Source organism: Littorina saxatilis, linkage group LG2 (assembly GCF_037325665.1).
Source record: "Littorina saxatilis isolate snail1 linkage group LG2, US_GU_Lsax_2.0, whole genome shotgun sequence".
Lineage (NCBI taxonomy): Eukaryota > Metazoa > Mollusca > Gastropoda > Littorinimorpha > Littorinidae > Littorina > Littorina saxatilis.
Window position 1 is genome coordinate 37,375,230 of NC_090246.1, and position 15,908 is coordinate 37,391,137.

The 15,908-nt window shown below is 43.3% G+C and overlaps 2 protein-coding genes across 3 annotated transcripts in view; one reads left to right on the forward strand and one right to left on the reverse strand.

The window, feature by feature from the left end:
- Positions 1 to 134: 134 nt before the first annotated feature.
- LOC138958914 (WD repeat domain phosphoinositide-interacting protein 2-like) overlaps positions 135 to 15,908 on the reverse strand; it is a 34,395-nt gene continuing 18,621 nt past the window's right edge. For both annotated transcript variants that reach the window (XM_070330250.1, XM_070330249.1), the window contains exon 11: positions 135 to 6,997. In XM_070330250.1, coding sequence (XP_070186351.1) covers positions 6,870 to 6,997 — 128 coding nt within the window. In that variant the 3' untranslated portion in view covers positions 135 to 6,869. The remainder of the gene's footprint in view (positions 6,998 to 15,908) is intronic.
- Positions 2,213 to 3,346, forward strand: LOC138952857 (uncharacterized). Its single transcript, XM_070324595.1, has one exon. It carries the CDS (start codon positions 2,213 to 2,215, stop codon positions 3,344 to 3,346), a length of 1,134 nt encoding a protein of 377 aa, XP_070180696.1.

Here is a 15,908-nt window from a genome sequence, read left to right on the forward strand (position 1 = left end):
AGAGCTGTCGCCCTAACACACACACACACAGGCTATAGTGGTTCAAAAGCAGGAAGAAGTCGCATGCTTCAAGAAGTATTTTTTAGAAAGCAAAAATCAAAACAAGCAAATAAGCAGATGCACTCCAAACAAAGTTTCCTGTTAAGATGTTTTTCACATTTATTTCAGAAAGAATCAGCAAAATTCATGGCAACGTATGGTACCGACCTGTAATGCATAAGAAAACAATATCACCAGAGCTCAGTAATGTATGTACACGTTTCACAACATAATTCTCACAGTGTGTACCAGAAACAAAGAACATTTCCCATATGTCTGATAAATTAAAGATAGCCAAAAATAAAAGTTATGCCAAACCAACATGAAGAAGGAGAACAAATTCAAGAAATGGATTTGTTAAATTTTTCAGAATAAAATGTAAAGAAAATATGCTAAGTCTGACAGGATTAATGAATGTTGCAGCAAACAGTGCAGGCAAACACAGGTAATGATACTAATCAGTCAATATATGTATCCCAACAAACAGTATTACTATTATAAACTACACACCAAAACACGCACACAATGAAAAGTTCATCATACAAAACGTTATTAGAAAACAAAGTGACCAGACTGTTTATTCTCATAGGTTTGTTGGTTCATTATCAAAATTATAATTGTATAAAACATACATAATGAGCTTTCATGTACAAAACCAGAAACAAAGAATCATTTTGTTCAACCTTTGAAAATGCATGCACATACCACAAGACATGATGTAAAATGTAATGATCTTGCACTCATCATTATACTGAAAGCTGCTACATGTATATTTAACCACCTTTGAATGAGAGGGGAAGAGATTAGACAAAACCTGGCCTTTACATTGAAAAATAATTATACTGCTCTATGACAATAAATTTCCTGTTTAGATACAATATTCATTGAATATGATAAATGCTTACCTCTACTAAACCCGATTCATAACTAATATGGGGAAATAGGATAGTAATCTAGCAATGCATGTATTTCTTTCTTTCTTTATTTGGTGTTTAACGTCGTTTTCAACCACGAAGGTTATATCGCGACGGGGGAATGGGGGAGATGGGATAGAGCCACTTGTTAATTGTTTCTTGTTCACAAAAGCACTAATCAAAAAATTGCTCTAGGGGCTTGCAACGTAGTACAATATATGACCTTACTGAGAGAATGCAAGTTTCCAGTACAAAGGACTCAACATTTCTTACATACTGCTTGACTAAAATCTTTACAAACATTGACTATATTCTATACAAGAAACACTTAACAAGGGTAAAAGGAGAAACAGAATCCGTTAGTCGCCTCTTACGACATGCTGGGGAGCATCGGGCAAATTCTTCCCCCTAACCCGCGGGGGGCAATGCATTGTATCCACATGGTGTGATAAATTGATAACAAACATCAACATGGGTCGAAAAAAATCAGTGGAGAATGCCGACAGCAGATAAAGGCAAATTATATGAAACCCACTGATGGAAGTAAATGTGCATCACTGGACAAACAGATACTATCAGTACACAATCGGAGAGCATGCGTGGAGATGTCTTTTACGGTAGCAATATGTTAAAAGTGGGTATTGCACACTGATCTTTATTTTCTTGTGAATGGTCTCTGAACCAATTGCAGCATGTACGAACATTGTATGGGACCTTTGCAGTTGACTGGTAATGATCGATTCCAAAAATGCAACCAACATTGGAAAAATGTCCACTGCTTAGCAGACGCACTCAACACCTTTATTATCATTATGAAGTATTGCAAAGATAGACACAAGAACATTCGCACACTGACAGGTCACTTGCAAGCAAGCAAATTAGTTTTCTCTGCAGTATGACGGCCACGCCACAAAACACGATCTCAAGCATCATGGGGATTCTTTTCAATGTTAACCACAATAACAACTCTTTTCAAATATGGGTAAAGCACCTTGGGTGCGGGGGGGGGGGGGGGGGGGGGGGGGGGGGGGGAAGACATCTATTGTATTTGTAATTGTTAAAAAACAAAAGCAAAAAATAAAGAAAATAAAGAACAAGAATACAAAACATTAAAAGAACTCTAGCTCAATCAGTACTGTATTTTCTTTTGACTTGCACAGAACACTTAAGTTTTGACCCACCAGCAGACACTGGACAGGGTCCAAAACCAAGCCCTCAGGATCATTACTGGATCGATGAGATCCACACCAATAAAGACCATGGAAGAAGTTGCTGCCATTCAACCCCTCAGTCAGAGGAGAGACGCCAAGGTCATGGTTCAGACAGAGAAATTCAAGTGCCTGCCTGTGCATCCGATGAAGAAGAGGATGGATAACCTGACAAAGAACCGCCTCAAGCGCAGCAGCTTCTTACATGAAAGCAAGAGACTTGCCAGAGAGCACCAAGCCTCTGTACCTCCATCAGCACTACCAATCAGTTTCTCAGATCTGCCGCAGCCATGGAATGAAGACTACAAGAATCTTCAGATCTCAACCACAGTCCCCTACGTTACCTCAAGAGATTCCCAGAACGACACTGCCAGGCGCACACTAACACTCGCCATGATTGCTGAACGGTACCCTGAAGACGCCTGGATTCACGCATATACAGACGGTTCAGCAACAAACGCCGTGGCCAATGGAGGAGCAGGTGTACTTGTCAGATCTCCTGAGGGGCACACTTCTACAGCAGGGATACCAACAGGAAAGTACTGCTCAAACTATGCAGCAGAAGTTCAGGCCATCATGCAAGCAGCCTCCATGATTCATGACTCGGAAAGCGAATGCCCCCAAGTTGTTTTCCTCTCTGATGCACTGTCTGCCTTGGAAGCCCTTGCAGGAAACAAACTTCCTCGTCTGATGGAGAAACTCCAGGAGCTTGCCAAGACTCGACGAGTAGTCCTACAATGGGTTCCAGCACACTGCGGAATTCCAGGCAATGAAACAGCTGATGAGCTCGCCAAACTCGGAGCCAGGAAGGAACAACCAGACAACCCGGTCAGTTTCGCTGAAAAGAAAACCCTCGTGAAGGCAGCAATGCGACCACAATCCACGAGAGACGCATATCATCTCCTAGAACGATGGCAGCAAGTAGTGATCATGCGACTACGAACTGGTCACTGTCGCCTCAACGCCCACATGTTCAGGAAGCTGAAGCTGACCCCATCACCAACCTGTCCCTGTGGTCTGGAAGACCAGACTCCAGAACATGTCTTAATGACATGCCCTCAACTCAAACAAATCAGAGACAAAGTGTGGCCAGCATCAGTCCCTCTCCGCACCAAACTCTATGGGAGCAGACAAGACCTGGAAGCCACGACGTCATTCGTCTCGCAGACTAAACTGATGGTGTGACGGCGAACGCAAGAAGAAGAAGACTGAAGTTTTGCATTCCAGAGCCTCCACCTTCAACTCAAAAGTGCTTTGAAAAAAAAGAAGTAACCGCCAAAAATCCTCCCTGATTGGCTGCATGTGTTACTGGCCAAGGAAAGAGTGCAATTGAAAAAAAAATCTAGTTCAACTGAAAAGACAACATACATCTGAGTCTGAATCAACAAATTTCATTTGTTCCGAGTAAATCATCAGCCATCAGCTTTCAGACACACTTTGTTTTTATTTTTACATATCACATCACACAGACGATACAGCTCTCAATTAAAGAACAAATACTATGCCCATCTGCAAACCATGGATACTCACTCATTTAGCAAAAAATCAATATACAAACGAAACAAAAAAACAAAACACATCTTTCTTTCTTTATTTGGTGTTTAACGTCGTTTTCAACCACGAAGGTTATATCGCGACGGTGAAAGGGGGGAGATGGATAGAGCCACTTGTCAATTGTTTCTTGTTCACAAAAGCACTAATCAAACAAGAAGGGCAAAGCCCATACGACTCACATGCTTGACCTTGACCTTTACATGACCTTGACCTTCAGGGTCAAGGTCAAAAAACTAAACCTAGCAATGACATCATACACTAAGAACTGCTTTAAACATTTTTCCTACCAAAATACATGTGACCTTGACCCAAGGTCAAGGTCATCCAAGGTCATGCAACACAAAGCTGTTAATTCAAGACATAGGAAGTACAATGGTGCTTATTGGCTCTTTCTACCATGAGATAATATGGTCACTTTTAGTGGTTCACTACCTTATTTTGGTCACATTTCATAAGGGTCAAAGTGACCTTGACCTTGATCATATGTGACCAAATGTGTCTCATGATGAAAGCATAACATGTGCCCCACATAATTTTTAAGTTTGAAACAGTTATCTTCCATAGTTCAGGGTCAAGGTCACTTCAAAATATGTATACAATCCAACTTTGAAGAGCTCCTGTGACCTTGACCTTGAAGCAAGGTAAACCAAACTGGTATCAAAAGATGGGGCTTACTTTGCCCTATATATCTTATATAGGTGAGGTATTGAATCTCAAAAACTTCAGAGAAAATGGGAAAAATAGCTGTTTTTTAGACAACATTTATGGCCCCTGCGACCTTGACGCAAGGTCAAGATGCTATGTATGTTTTTTGGGGCCTTGTCATCATACACCATCTTGCCAAATTTGGTACTGATAGACTGAATAGTGTCCAAGAAATATCCAACGTTAAAGTTTTCCGGACGGACGGACGGACGGACGGACGGACGACTCGGGTGAGTACATAGACTCACTTTTGCTTCGCATGTGAGTCAAAAATTGCTCCAGGGGCTTGCAACGTAGTACAATATATTACCTTACTGGGAGAATGCAAGTTTCCAGTACAAAGGACTTAACATTTCTTACATACTGCTTGACTAAAATCTTTACAAACATTGACTATATTCTATACAAGAAACACTTAACAAGGGTAAAAGGAGAAACAGAATCCGTTAGTCGCCTCTTACGACATGCTGGGGAGCATCGGGTAAATTCTTCCCCCTAACCCGCGGGGAATCCATTTATAAACAAAGTCAGTGAAAGACTTGTGATGTCTTACAATGCATACGAAAGAACTGAACTTTAAAAAATCAAAACGCATGAACAATCAGAATGAAATGTGGTCATAAAGCAAATACAAATATGAACCCACAGCACTAAATTTCACAATCGTAACTGCTGACTCTTCTAGATGCCCAAGCACGGGCATTGTAAGGAAAGGACTAATACATCATTGTGGAACAATTGTTTTTTCTCTCCCCCTATCTGATACATTGCTGACAAGATTTTTTTTTTAATCTTGGCTAATATCTTTTCAATTAAAAATAAAGACAGGTAGGCTGAGCAAAACAAGAAAAAGAGATAACAAAAAAAGGCTGGAGAGGATTGGGTAGGTGCATACACTGATACAGCTTGTTTTTACAAGAATGTCCAAGAAAACCTGAACAGTAGACAGTTACATTTAAAATAATACAAGAATTTGTGCTTAAATTCTTTTTTTTATACAAAAAGGCAAGCATAGACATGTGTTGTATTTCCATCTTTCAAACTTGACATAAGTAGTTTATGCCCTCATATGGTTTGTGATACATCTCTCAAGAAAACACAATTTGTACACAATACTGTCTGCTGTATTTATGTTACATCACTGTACAACATGGAGAGGTTATGAAAAGTGCAGATACTTAACACGAATACTATACTTGGGGACAATTTTGTGGCAATGCAAATGTGCAGCACTGCATTAAAAAAAAGGTAAAAAGTCCAGACAAATTAAAACTGCGTTGTTGACAATAGTAATTTGTAAATAGCTTCAAAAAATGCAAGAAAGCCACCAATTTTGCACCATGGCATGGCTGTGGGAAAGTACCCTGATTCATCAAAGAAGATACAAGACTAAAGTTCAAGAAAAAGCAACACTGAATGATGGAATTTACATTTGTTTTCAAAGTTCTACACTTTGGGCTCACATGTATTTTATTCCACAGAGGATTTTTTTTTACAGAAGCTGCCCTGCTATCACTAATTTTGTTAAAATGTAACCTTCATTAAAAACACACACCTAGCCACATTATTGCAGAAACCGTTCTTGCAACACATCATCCTCACACACATTCACATGAAAGAAAATCACGAATTCACCGATGATTTCCCTTCACTCAAACAAAAGCCACATAAACCCTAAGTCTTCACCAAAACACCTGACAGGTAGCGTTTAACTTATTGAGCAGGTAGGGGGTTGAGACAAAAGGCCCTGCTCTTTAAGTTGAATTCCTATGATCTTGCTCCCTAATTACAATGATGCGAAACTATCCTAAAGCCGATGAAAGACTGGATACCGCTTTTACATTCATCACACACATGCACCACAGAAGCAGCAACCAAAAAGGACTCGAACTTGCAGCAGTCAACGATGTTTTTTTCTTGACATTTTGGGGTGTGTTACTCAAAATTGTTGGAGTTCCCTGGAGTGCCCCATGCAGTCAGCAACAAAATGAAAGGAAGCAGACAAAATTATGTTTTTCTTCTGGACATTCTGGGGTCTGCTTCTCGTAATGGTTGAAGTTCCTTGGGGTGCTCCACAGAACCAGCAACCAAAAATGAATTGAAGCAGTCAATAATTTGGTTTTCTTCAGGAAATTCTGGAGTCTGCTCCACGTAATGGTTGAAGTTCCTCAAAATTGTTGGAGTTTCCTGGAGTGCCTGATGCAGTCAACAACAAAATGAAAGGTAGCAGACAAAATTATGTTTTTCTTCTGGAAATTCTGGGGTCTGCTTCTCGTAATGGTTGAAGTTCCTTGGGGTGCTCGTCAGAACCAGCAACCAAAAATGAATTGAAGCAGTCAATAAAACAAATTCTGCAGGTATTTTTGGATGGGTGGAGGGGTGGGGGATGTGTGTGTAACTCCTAATGGTTACAGTTGGTGAAAATGGATGAAGAAGATGACTCTCTGGCTTAATCGTTTTTGTGCGTCATTGGTGGAAACTCGGCGTCGTCATCGAGCCTTAGGCCTGCAATGCCATGGCCGTCACCAGCCTCTCCCCCCATGGCACCTTGCTCCAAGTCCTGGTAAGGCTGCGATTCTGCAAAACACACAGAGAATACTTTTGCTTCCAAACACCGCCATTTAGACACCAGGAGCAGTGAAATGCAGACAGAAACAACAACAACAATAACAACAACAAAACCAAAAACAACACCCACAGGTAAAGCAACAAGCTCAAAACCAAGCCCACTACTGTCTTGCTACTAGCTGTTCTATAATTCATGAACGAAAAGCAGAAGGAAAGTGACAGTAGGAATAACTGGGGACTTACTAGTCAGTGGTATGGTTTGCCTGTCTTCTATAAAAAAGATGAATTACAAGTACAGATCACACAACAAACACGAAACAACAGTCAAGTGGGCCCCCTTTTAAGACTACCAGCTCCAAAAAAAAATTTCAATTTCAGGCCTGGAAAAGGAGGGAGTCTTAAAATGGGGCAAATTTAAATCTATGTGATGGACAGACAGCCTAAAAAAGCAAGGTGTTAAAAGAGAGGAAGTTTTAAATCGGTTTTTTTTCTAAAGGGAGGTTCCACTGTATTAGAAAAGAAGAGAAACTGAATCGTAAACATACAGCACAATCAACGTTTAAAAGTTCCACTAGGCTTGAAATCTGAATCTCTTTTGCTTAGGCCAAAACAAAAAAAAAGTTTGTTTACGATATCCCGACCGACCCTATTTTTTCGCGCGACCCTAGACTTTTTTGGGGCATTTGGGAGAAGAAAAAAAAAGTATAACAAATAAAATGTGTTTTTTTGGTAAAATAACTTAAACATATGTTTTTTTTTTTAAAAAATAAAAATATAAATCCCGACCTACCGACCCTATTTTTTTGGGCCTATGTTACCGTAAACAGACTATTAATTTTTTTTTTTTGCCTTACAAATGCACTATCACACTACATTCTTTTCAGCTGTCAGAATTAGCCTAATCTAATCATTGCAGTTATCTAATGACTCTAACCAACAAGCTTGCTTTTCCTCTCACAGAAGATAGATCAGGGCGTACATTCGTGAAAATTGAAAAGCATGCTATATATGTATTTATGACTTATGATTGAATAAACACTATCAAACGTTACAACATGCATTTGCATTCATTTATTTATTTGGTGTTTAACGTCGTTTTCAACCACGAAGGTTATATCGTGACGGGGAAAGGGGGGGAGATGGGATAGAGCCACTTGTTAATTGTTTCTTGTTCACAAAAGCACAAATAAACAAGAAGGGCAAAGCCCATACGACTCACATGCTTGACCTTGACATGGTCAAATAACTAAACCTAGCAATGACATCATACACTAAGAACTGCTTTACACATTTTTCCTACCAAAATACATGTGACCCAAGGTCAAGGTCATCCAAGGTCATGCAACACAAAGCTGTTAATTCAAGACATAGGAAGTACAATGGTGCTTATTGGCTCTTTCTACCATGGTCACTTTTAGTGGTTCACTACCTTATTTTGGTCACATTTCATAAGGGTCAAAGTGACCTTGACCTTGATCATATGTGACCAAATGTGTCTCATGATGAAAGCATAACATGTGCCCCACATAATTTTTAAGTTTGAAACAGTTATCTTCCATAGTTCAGGGTCAAGGTCACTTCAAAATATGTATACAATCCAACTTTGAAGAGCTCCTGTGACCTTGACCTTGAAGCAAGGTAAACCAAACTGGTATCAAAAGATGGGGCTTACTTTGCCCTATATATCATATATAGGTGAGGTATTGAATCTCAAAAACTTCAGAGAAAATGTGAAAAATGTAAAAAATAGCTGTTTTTTAGGCAACATTTATGGCCCCTGCGACCTTGACCTTGAAGCAAGGTCAAGATGCTATGTATGTTTTTTGGGGCCTTGTCATCATACACCATCTTGCCAAATTTGGTACTGATAGACTGAATAGTGTCCAAGAAATATCCAACGTTAAAGTTTTCCGGACGGACGGACGGACGACTCGGGTGAGTACATAGACTCACTTTTGCTTCGCATGTGAGTCAAAAAATTGCTCCAGGGGCTTGCAACGTAGTACAATATATTACCTTACTGGGAGAATGCAAGTTTCCAGTACAAAGGACTTCACATTTCTTACATACTGCTTGACTAAAATCTTTACAAAAATTGACTATATTCTATACAAGAAACACTCAAGACCACCGAGGTACGCCCAGAGACGAATACCTCTCTGTCTGATCAGAACACCAAACTGACTGCCCAACATGGGAAAAATCCATGGAGACAGCAACAGTCGGAAGGGCCGAGCCCTGAACTGAAAACACCTGGTGCCTCCAGCAAAAACGGAGCCACTTTCTGTCTGCAGGACGCATAAGGCAGGCTCGTGTGAGAGCACAGAGGAAAATTTCAGCAAAAGTTGAAAACTCCAAGCCATGCCGTCCCACCTCCTCCAGAGAGGAGAGGAAGGAGTCACTGAATGGAAACCCCACTTTGTGACCGGGAGAGCATTAATGCGCTGCTACCTGACCTTGAAAGAAGGGTAAGACAAAGGCTTCCGAGTAGGTTATAACAAAAAACCCGAAAAGTGCCTGTCCCTTGCTTTCTGTAGCAGGTGTGACAACAAACCCCTTGCGAAAGAAGGAGATCACACCAGGTGAAGACAGTATTGGCACACTGCCAAAATACCCGCTCTCCCTGTGGTCTGTTAGTGAAGCAACGAGACTAGTTCCGCTGGAACAGGAAAACTAGCCCGTGGCAACGAAAAAGTCTGGATTAGATTCCGAGACTTGACATTCCAAATATCTTCTTCTGCACTAAAAGTGAGAACGAAGTAACCCGAACCTAGAAGCCAGCCACTGGCAAGCAGAAGTAGGAGCGGGACCATGTGCATGAAGCAGCGGGAAAGGTGTAGGCTGGAGCCACTAACCGTGAGGTGCGGGTCAAGCCGAAAGCTGCGACATGAGGAAAGCAATCACAGAAGACCCAAAAATCAAAAAGATTGCGAGTCAGCCCGCGTAGACCTAAGGTCATCCGCGGCAGAGGGCGGGGGAGGGGGGGGGGGGGGGGGGGGGAAGAGAAACACCATGCTCTGAATCACCCACCCCCTCCGGGAAATATTAAGCTGCCCCAACAGTCGCTTTTGCATAGCGAGCCTACCAGCAGTAGGCAGCGCTACCAGTCTTCCTCTTGCACAAAGGAGTCCTAATCCCCACCCGCCGCTGTGTCAAAACACCAAGGCGGGGATACGGGGGAGGCAGCGCACTAAAACTCCAATTGATATGCATGCCAAGAGTGCAAGTGAAAGCGAGCTTTGTCTGCCCAACAAACCACACAGCTAACCTGCTCCAAGGGGTGAGAGGGGTGGGTATTTGGTACAGCGCCCTGCCGAGAAGGAGGGCGAACGGGGATACGAGACAAAACCGAGACCGGTCAGGCAAGTCCACCCGCTGTGAGCTTTTCTTTGTTATACCAGACAAAGCCAAGAGCGGACAACCAAACCCGCCCGCTGTGAGCTTTCCCTTTAGTAGAGAAGCGTCCAAGTGCAAAGAAGAGGTCTGACAGAACAAGCCTACCCATCTCCTCCAGAGAGGGGAGAGAAGAATCAGAGTCGACCTCCCTCTTTTGCTGAGGGTTGTTTGGGCAACAAGGTAACAAACTCCGACAGAATCGGGAACGTTGCCCTTGGCAAAGCAAAAGTCTGAATAAAATTCCTAGACTTGACGCTCCAGTCCACCTTCTTCTGCACCAATGGAGAAAAAGAAGTGGTCTAGGCACTTGAAGCCAACCACAGCTTTAGCAGAAGAAGGCGCTGGACCATGCGCATGCAACAGCGGCAAAGGCGTAGGCAAAAGACCGCTCCCCTGAGGAGCACGCCTAGCCAAAAGTTGTGACATGTGGTAAACCACGGCGGGAGACTCTACAAATCGAAAAGATTGTGAGCCCACCCGTGAAGGCCGAAATAAATCGCTGCCACTGAAGCCGCTGTTCGCATAGCCTTCCTAAACGCAGTAAGCAACGCTACACTCTTTTTCTTCCTCAGAAGAAACCAAGTCCCCACCATCCAGTATTTCTTTCTTGCTTTATTTGGTGTTTAACGTCGTTTTCAACCACGAAGGTTATATCGCGACGGGGAAAGGGGGGAGATGGAATAGAGCCACTTGTCAATTGTTTCTTGTTCACAAAAGCACTAATCAAAACTTTGCTCCAGGGGCTTGCAACGTAGTACAATATATTACCTTACTGGGAGAATGCAAGTTTCCAGTACAAAGGACTTAACATTTCTTACATACTGCTTGACTAAAATCTTTACAAAAATTGACTATATTCTATACAAGAAACACTTAAAGGCACAGTAAGCCTCCCGTAAACCATCACAGATACGGTCAGGCTTTTACACACAGTACAAACACCCTTTTATTTAAACACTCACCGATTGAGAACATCCTAGGTGCCCTCCGTAAAGAGCGAACAATTTTCAAAGAATTTATTTTTGCGTGGTTTATCTTACCCCTGAGCCATCGTGAACCCGTGTGATCCAGTTTCCCTTTTTCACAATGTAGTCGTCAGTTAGCCTTATTTGAATGCGACTCGATGTGAGCTCATTTACAATAGCACGTTTTTATGCACGAAACAAACGGCTGTGGTTCACAAGAACTCTAGCGATGGCTTTTGACTGTTGAGAGGAACGGCCATATGCACTGACTGATAAACCGTCGTCTGCTAAGACCATTGCGTGACCCTGCTTCCGGGCTTTTCTTTTTTCAAACTTTCACAACTTCGAATTGCACTGATCTTGTCTTGATGAAAAAAGAATTCTTTTATGATTAAAGAATGTTTGTGTAACAAGCTAGATTTTAAAAGTTAGTTCTACTTCTAGCGCAAAAACGCACCACGGTCCAAAAACATTCTGATAATCATCGATCCACGGCTATCGCCAGTTTAAGGGAAGTAACTAATTTTTGACCTGAGTTCAGGATGGGTCCAAAAAGTGTTCGAGACAATCTGCAAAATTAATTCTTTAAAAATTGCTCGCTCTTTACGTAGGGCACCTAGGATGTTCCCGTTTGGTGAGCGTTCAAATGGAAGGGTGTTTGTACTGTGTGTAAAAGCCTGACAGTATCTGTGATGGTTTACGGGAGGCTTACTGTCCGGGCGTGATTTCCGGGATATTCATAACAGCCGTCCAGCACCAAAACGAGGCGCCATTGTTGTTAAGGACCAAGGCCACGAAAATAAATTCTTTGAAAATTTCTCACGCTCGACAGAAAGCAGCCAGGATGTTCCCGTTCGGTGAGCGTTTAAATGGAAGTATGCTTGTACTGTATGTAGACGCTCGGGGAGCTCTGTGATGGTTTACGGGAGGCTTACTGTGCCTTTTTAACAAGGGTAAAAGGAGAAACAGAATCCGTTAGTCGCCTCTTACGACATGCTGGGGAGCATCGGGTAAATTCTTCCCCCTAACCTGCGGGGGGAACCATCCAGTGTATCACCACACAAAGGAGGGGAGACAGGAGAATCAAAAGCGTGCTCCGACCCCGCTTGCCAACCACCACCACTCCCCTGCACTAAAGGGGAAGAGGAGTAGACAGCCGGCACAGCGCCCTGCCGAGAGGGAGGGTGGACGGGGCCACAGAACAAAGCCGAGCCAGGCCCATTGTTCGCTGACCGCTGTGCGGGAGACTGGGTCCAGTCAACAAAACCCGTCCGACTAGTCTGAGCCACCCCGACATCCGCGTGGGGAGGGAGGTGGCCAGACACAGCAGAAAACGACCCCTGAGAGGGGTAAGACGGAGTCTTCTTCTTCTTCTTCTTCGTTCATGGGCTTAGACTCCCACGTTCACCCATGTTTGTAGCACGAGTGGATTTTTACGTGTATGACCGTTTTTTACCCCGCCATTCAGGCAGCATACGCCGATTTTGGGGGAGGGTAAGATGGAGTGAGAGACGGGACCGAAAACGGCCGCCCCCACCCGTCTACCTGCTGTAGTCCCTTAGCCCCACCGCTCACCCAACCCGAGGAGGGAGGGGGGCGATTGTCAGGCGAGGACAATAGCGGCCCAGACCGAGAAGACAGTCCAACAGAGCCCAACCGATCCTGCCCAGAGGGCGGGAAAGGATGGGACGCTGTTGACACGGCCCCCACCCGATCCCACCCGGAGGGCGGGAAAGGGTGGTAAGCTGACACAGCCCCCTGCCCCCATTGAGGCAGAGTGGGAACAAGCCCAGGCTGTGACTTACCTTGCCTCCCCTCTACCCCTTCCGAACGGTAAGGGGGCTGCATACCCGACTCAGCTGTACTAAAAGCAAGGTGAGCGGACAGAGGCAGGCGGGAAGCGACCCCCTGTCCCTACGGAAAGAGTGCTCGCGAACAACCCAGTACTACCCGAGGCAGAAAGGGCTGAACCGAACTGGCCGTTTGCACCAGACCACGGTGCGAAGCAGGAACCCCCCCCCCCTCCCCCATCCCCCAACGCACTGAGAAATACCGGAGGTAATCAGAGTGGTCAGAGGCAGGTAGGGAGCAGGCCCCCCCTCCTGAAAGGAGAGGGTGCTCGTGAACAACCCAGTGCCACCAGAGGCCAAAAAAGGGCTGAACCGAACTGGCCATTTGCACTTTCTTTTCTTTCTTTATTTGGTGTTTAACGTCGTTTTCAACCACGATGTTATATCGCGACGGGGAAAGGGGGGAGATGGGATAGAGCCACTTGTCAATTGTTTCTTGTTCACAAAAGCACTAATCAAAAATTTGCTCCAGGGGCTTGCAACGTAATACAATGTATTACCTTACTGGGAGAATGCAAGTTTCCAGTACAAAGGACTTAACATTTCTTACATACTGCTTGACTAAAATCTTTACAAAAATTGACTATATTCTATACAAGAAACACTCAACAAGGGTAAAAAGAAAAACAGAATCCGTTAGTCGCCTCTTACGACATGCTGAGGAGCATCGGGTAAATTCTTCCCCCCCCCAAACCCGCGGGGGGTGGCCATTTGCACCAGACGACGGTGCGAAGCTGAGTACCCCGCCACAGTGGGCGGGAGGGATCGTGCCTGCAACAGCTGAGAAATAAAAACACATATTTCCTCGTTAAGTCCCCCCGAAAATGGAGGACACTGACTGGTTCTCCTTAATAAGATGAGGGCTGGAGAGAAAAAACGAAACCTTATCCGCCCGAATAGCTTCTACAAAAGAAGTACTACTCAAAGGGTCAACGACCCGCACAGAGGTTTCTAAATAGGGCTAGCAGCCTATTCACTTCCCGCCCCGCACTAAGTTACTGCTTGCTATCGGCCATCTTGGAAAAGATAAATGGCCGAAACCCGTAGTCCCCACGAAAAATAAATTTCTGAAGCGGCTGTAAACAAGCAGCTAACCACAACAAATCAATTCAATAAAAAGGACAGGTCTCACCAAAAGAAAGGCGAACAGGTGAAGAAGGCCCCCCCCAAGCCCATAACGTCACAAAGACAAGGGCTTGGGAAAGCCAAGTCAGCAAGTGAGCAGTCGAATTCCGCACATCCTACGTGTGTCGTTGAAAGTCGAGAATGATTAATCCGGATGTCGGCGCTCACGTTGTGCGCGGGGGGTTATGGGTAACCAAGTGGGTTCAGGGCATAGCAACGGCTATGGTGTCTGTTTTTAGCTTGGTTACCACCCTTTCAAGGGCAGGTAATTTGAGTAGTGTTTCGACATGTAGCAAGTGAGATTGAAGTCAATGCATTTATGAGAATTGCGGTAAGAATATGTAATGTAATGGGACAACAGAAGATGCCCTTTCACAAGAGGTGTCCTCTCATCCAAGGGACCCAACATTACAGGTACCATTGTACTGATAGTGAAAAGGCATGAAACAGTTTTATCTTCTTCATCTTGGACTAAATGAAAAAAATGTCTTTTTAAGGTATTTGTTCTTCTTACCAAGTCTGTTATCTCCAAAACTACACTTTTGTAAAACAGCTCATGCATTTAAACTAGAATATGTTGTCAACAACAAAGGTTTTTCTGCACACACAAAAAACTACAGCACACACAGACATACAGTGTAGACACACACAGACAGACACACACACACACAAAAGAAGGCTAAAAGCATGAATAAACTGATCATTACAAGCTCCATTTTTTCCTAGTTTAAATCACATTAGCATTCAGTCGCACATCAAAACACGATGATCAATATTGTAGACAACACCACATCCTCGGGTTTCTGCTCACGTTTACCTACAGCTATTCAGAAATCAACATCCACACAAACACTAAAAGCAAAGCCCCCTCGAAAATCCGAAGCACAGAACCGACGACTTTGATGAGAAACCGCACAACAAATGAAGCAGTTACAAAGCAAGCTTCCTACAAACGCCTAGTATGAACTAACACGCTCCCCGTGCTCTTCTATGAGTGTTTGCATCCAAGTGCTCATGCAGAATTGATACTAACAGTCTCGCATGCCATCTGGAGGAGCTACTTATGCAGTCTATCGAATAGCAGTGCAAATTAGGCCCTTAATTCAAAGATACATAACTGAAACTTGCATACATTTTGACATGACAGAATGAAACTTTTCTGTTGCCCATTAGGTAGGCTAGAGTCAAACACGTAACAATAGCCACCCCAAAGGCACGTTTGTTCGATGTTTCAGTAAAGAGAAGCTATGTGCAGGCAGTGGGTTTAACATTTTATTTCCAGTGTCAATTGGATAAAATAAACAGCCGATACATTCCTCCAAAACGTAGGGTTCATTTAAAAAAGATCTTGAACAGGCAAGACATTTATTTAGTTCTGATCGTATTCACAATTTCATACTTTTTTTCTGGGCTGTTCTTGTTAATTAAACATTCTACTTATTTTATTTCAGAGACTCTTTAACAGTCTTGAACCACACTTAGCACTCCTTAATCCAAAAACAAAATGGGGTGGGTTGGGGCGAATGAAATACAGCAGTGCTTTCAATAAACAATAAGAGTCATCTGACCCAAAGTAACAATTAA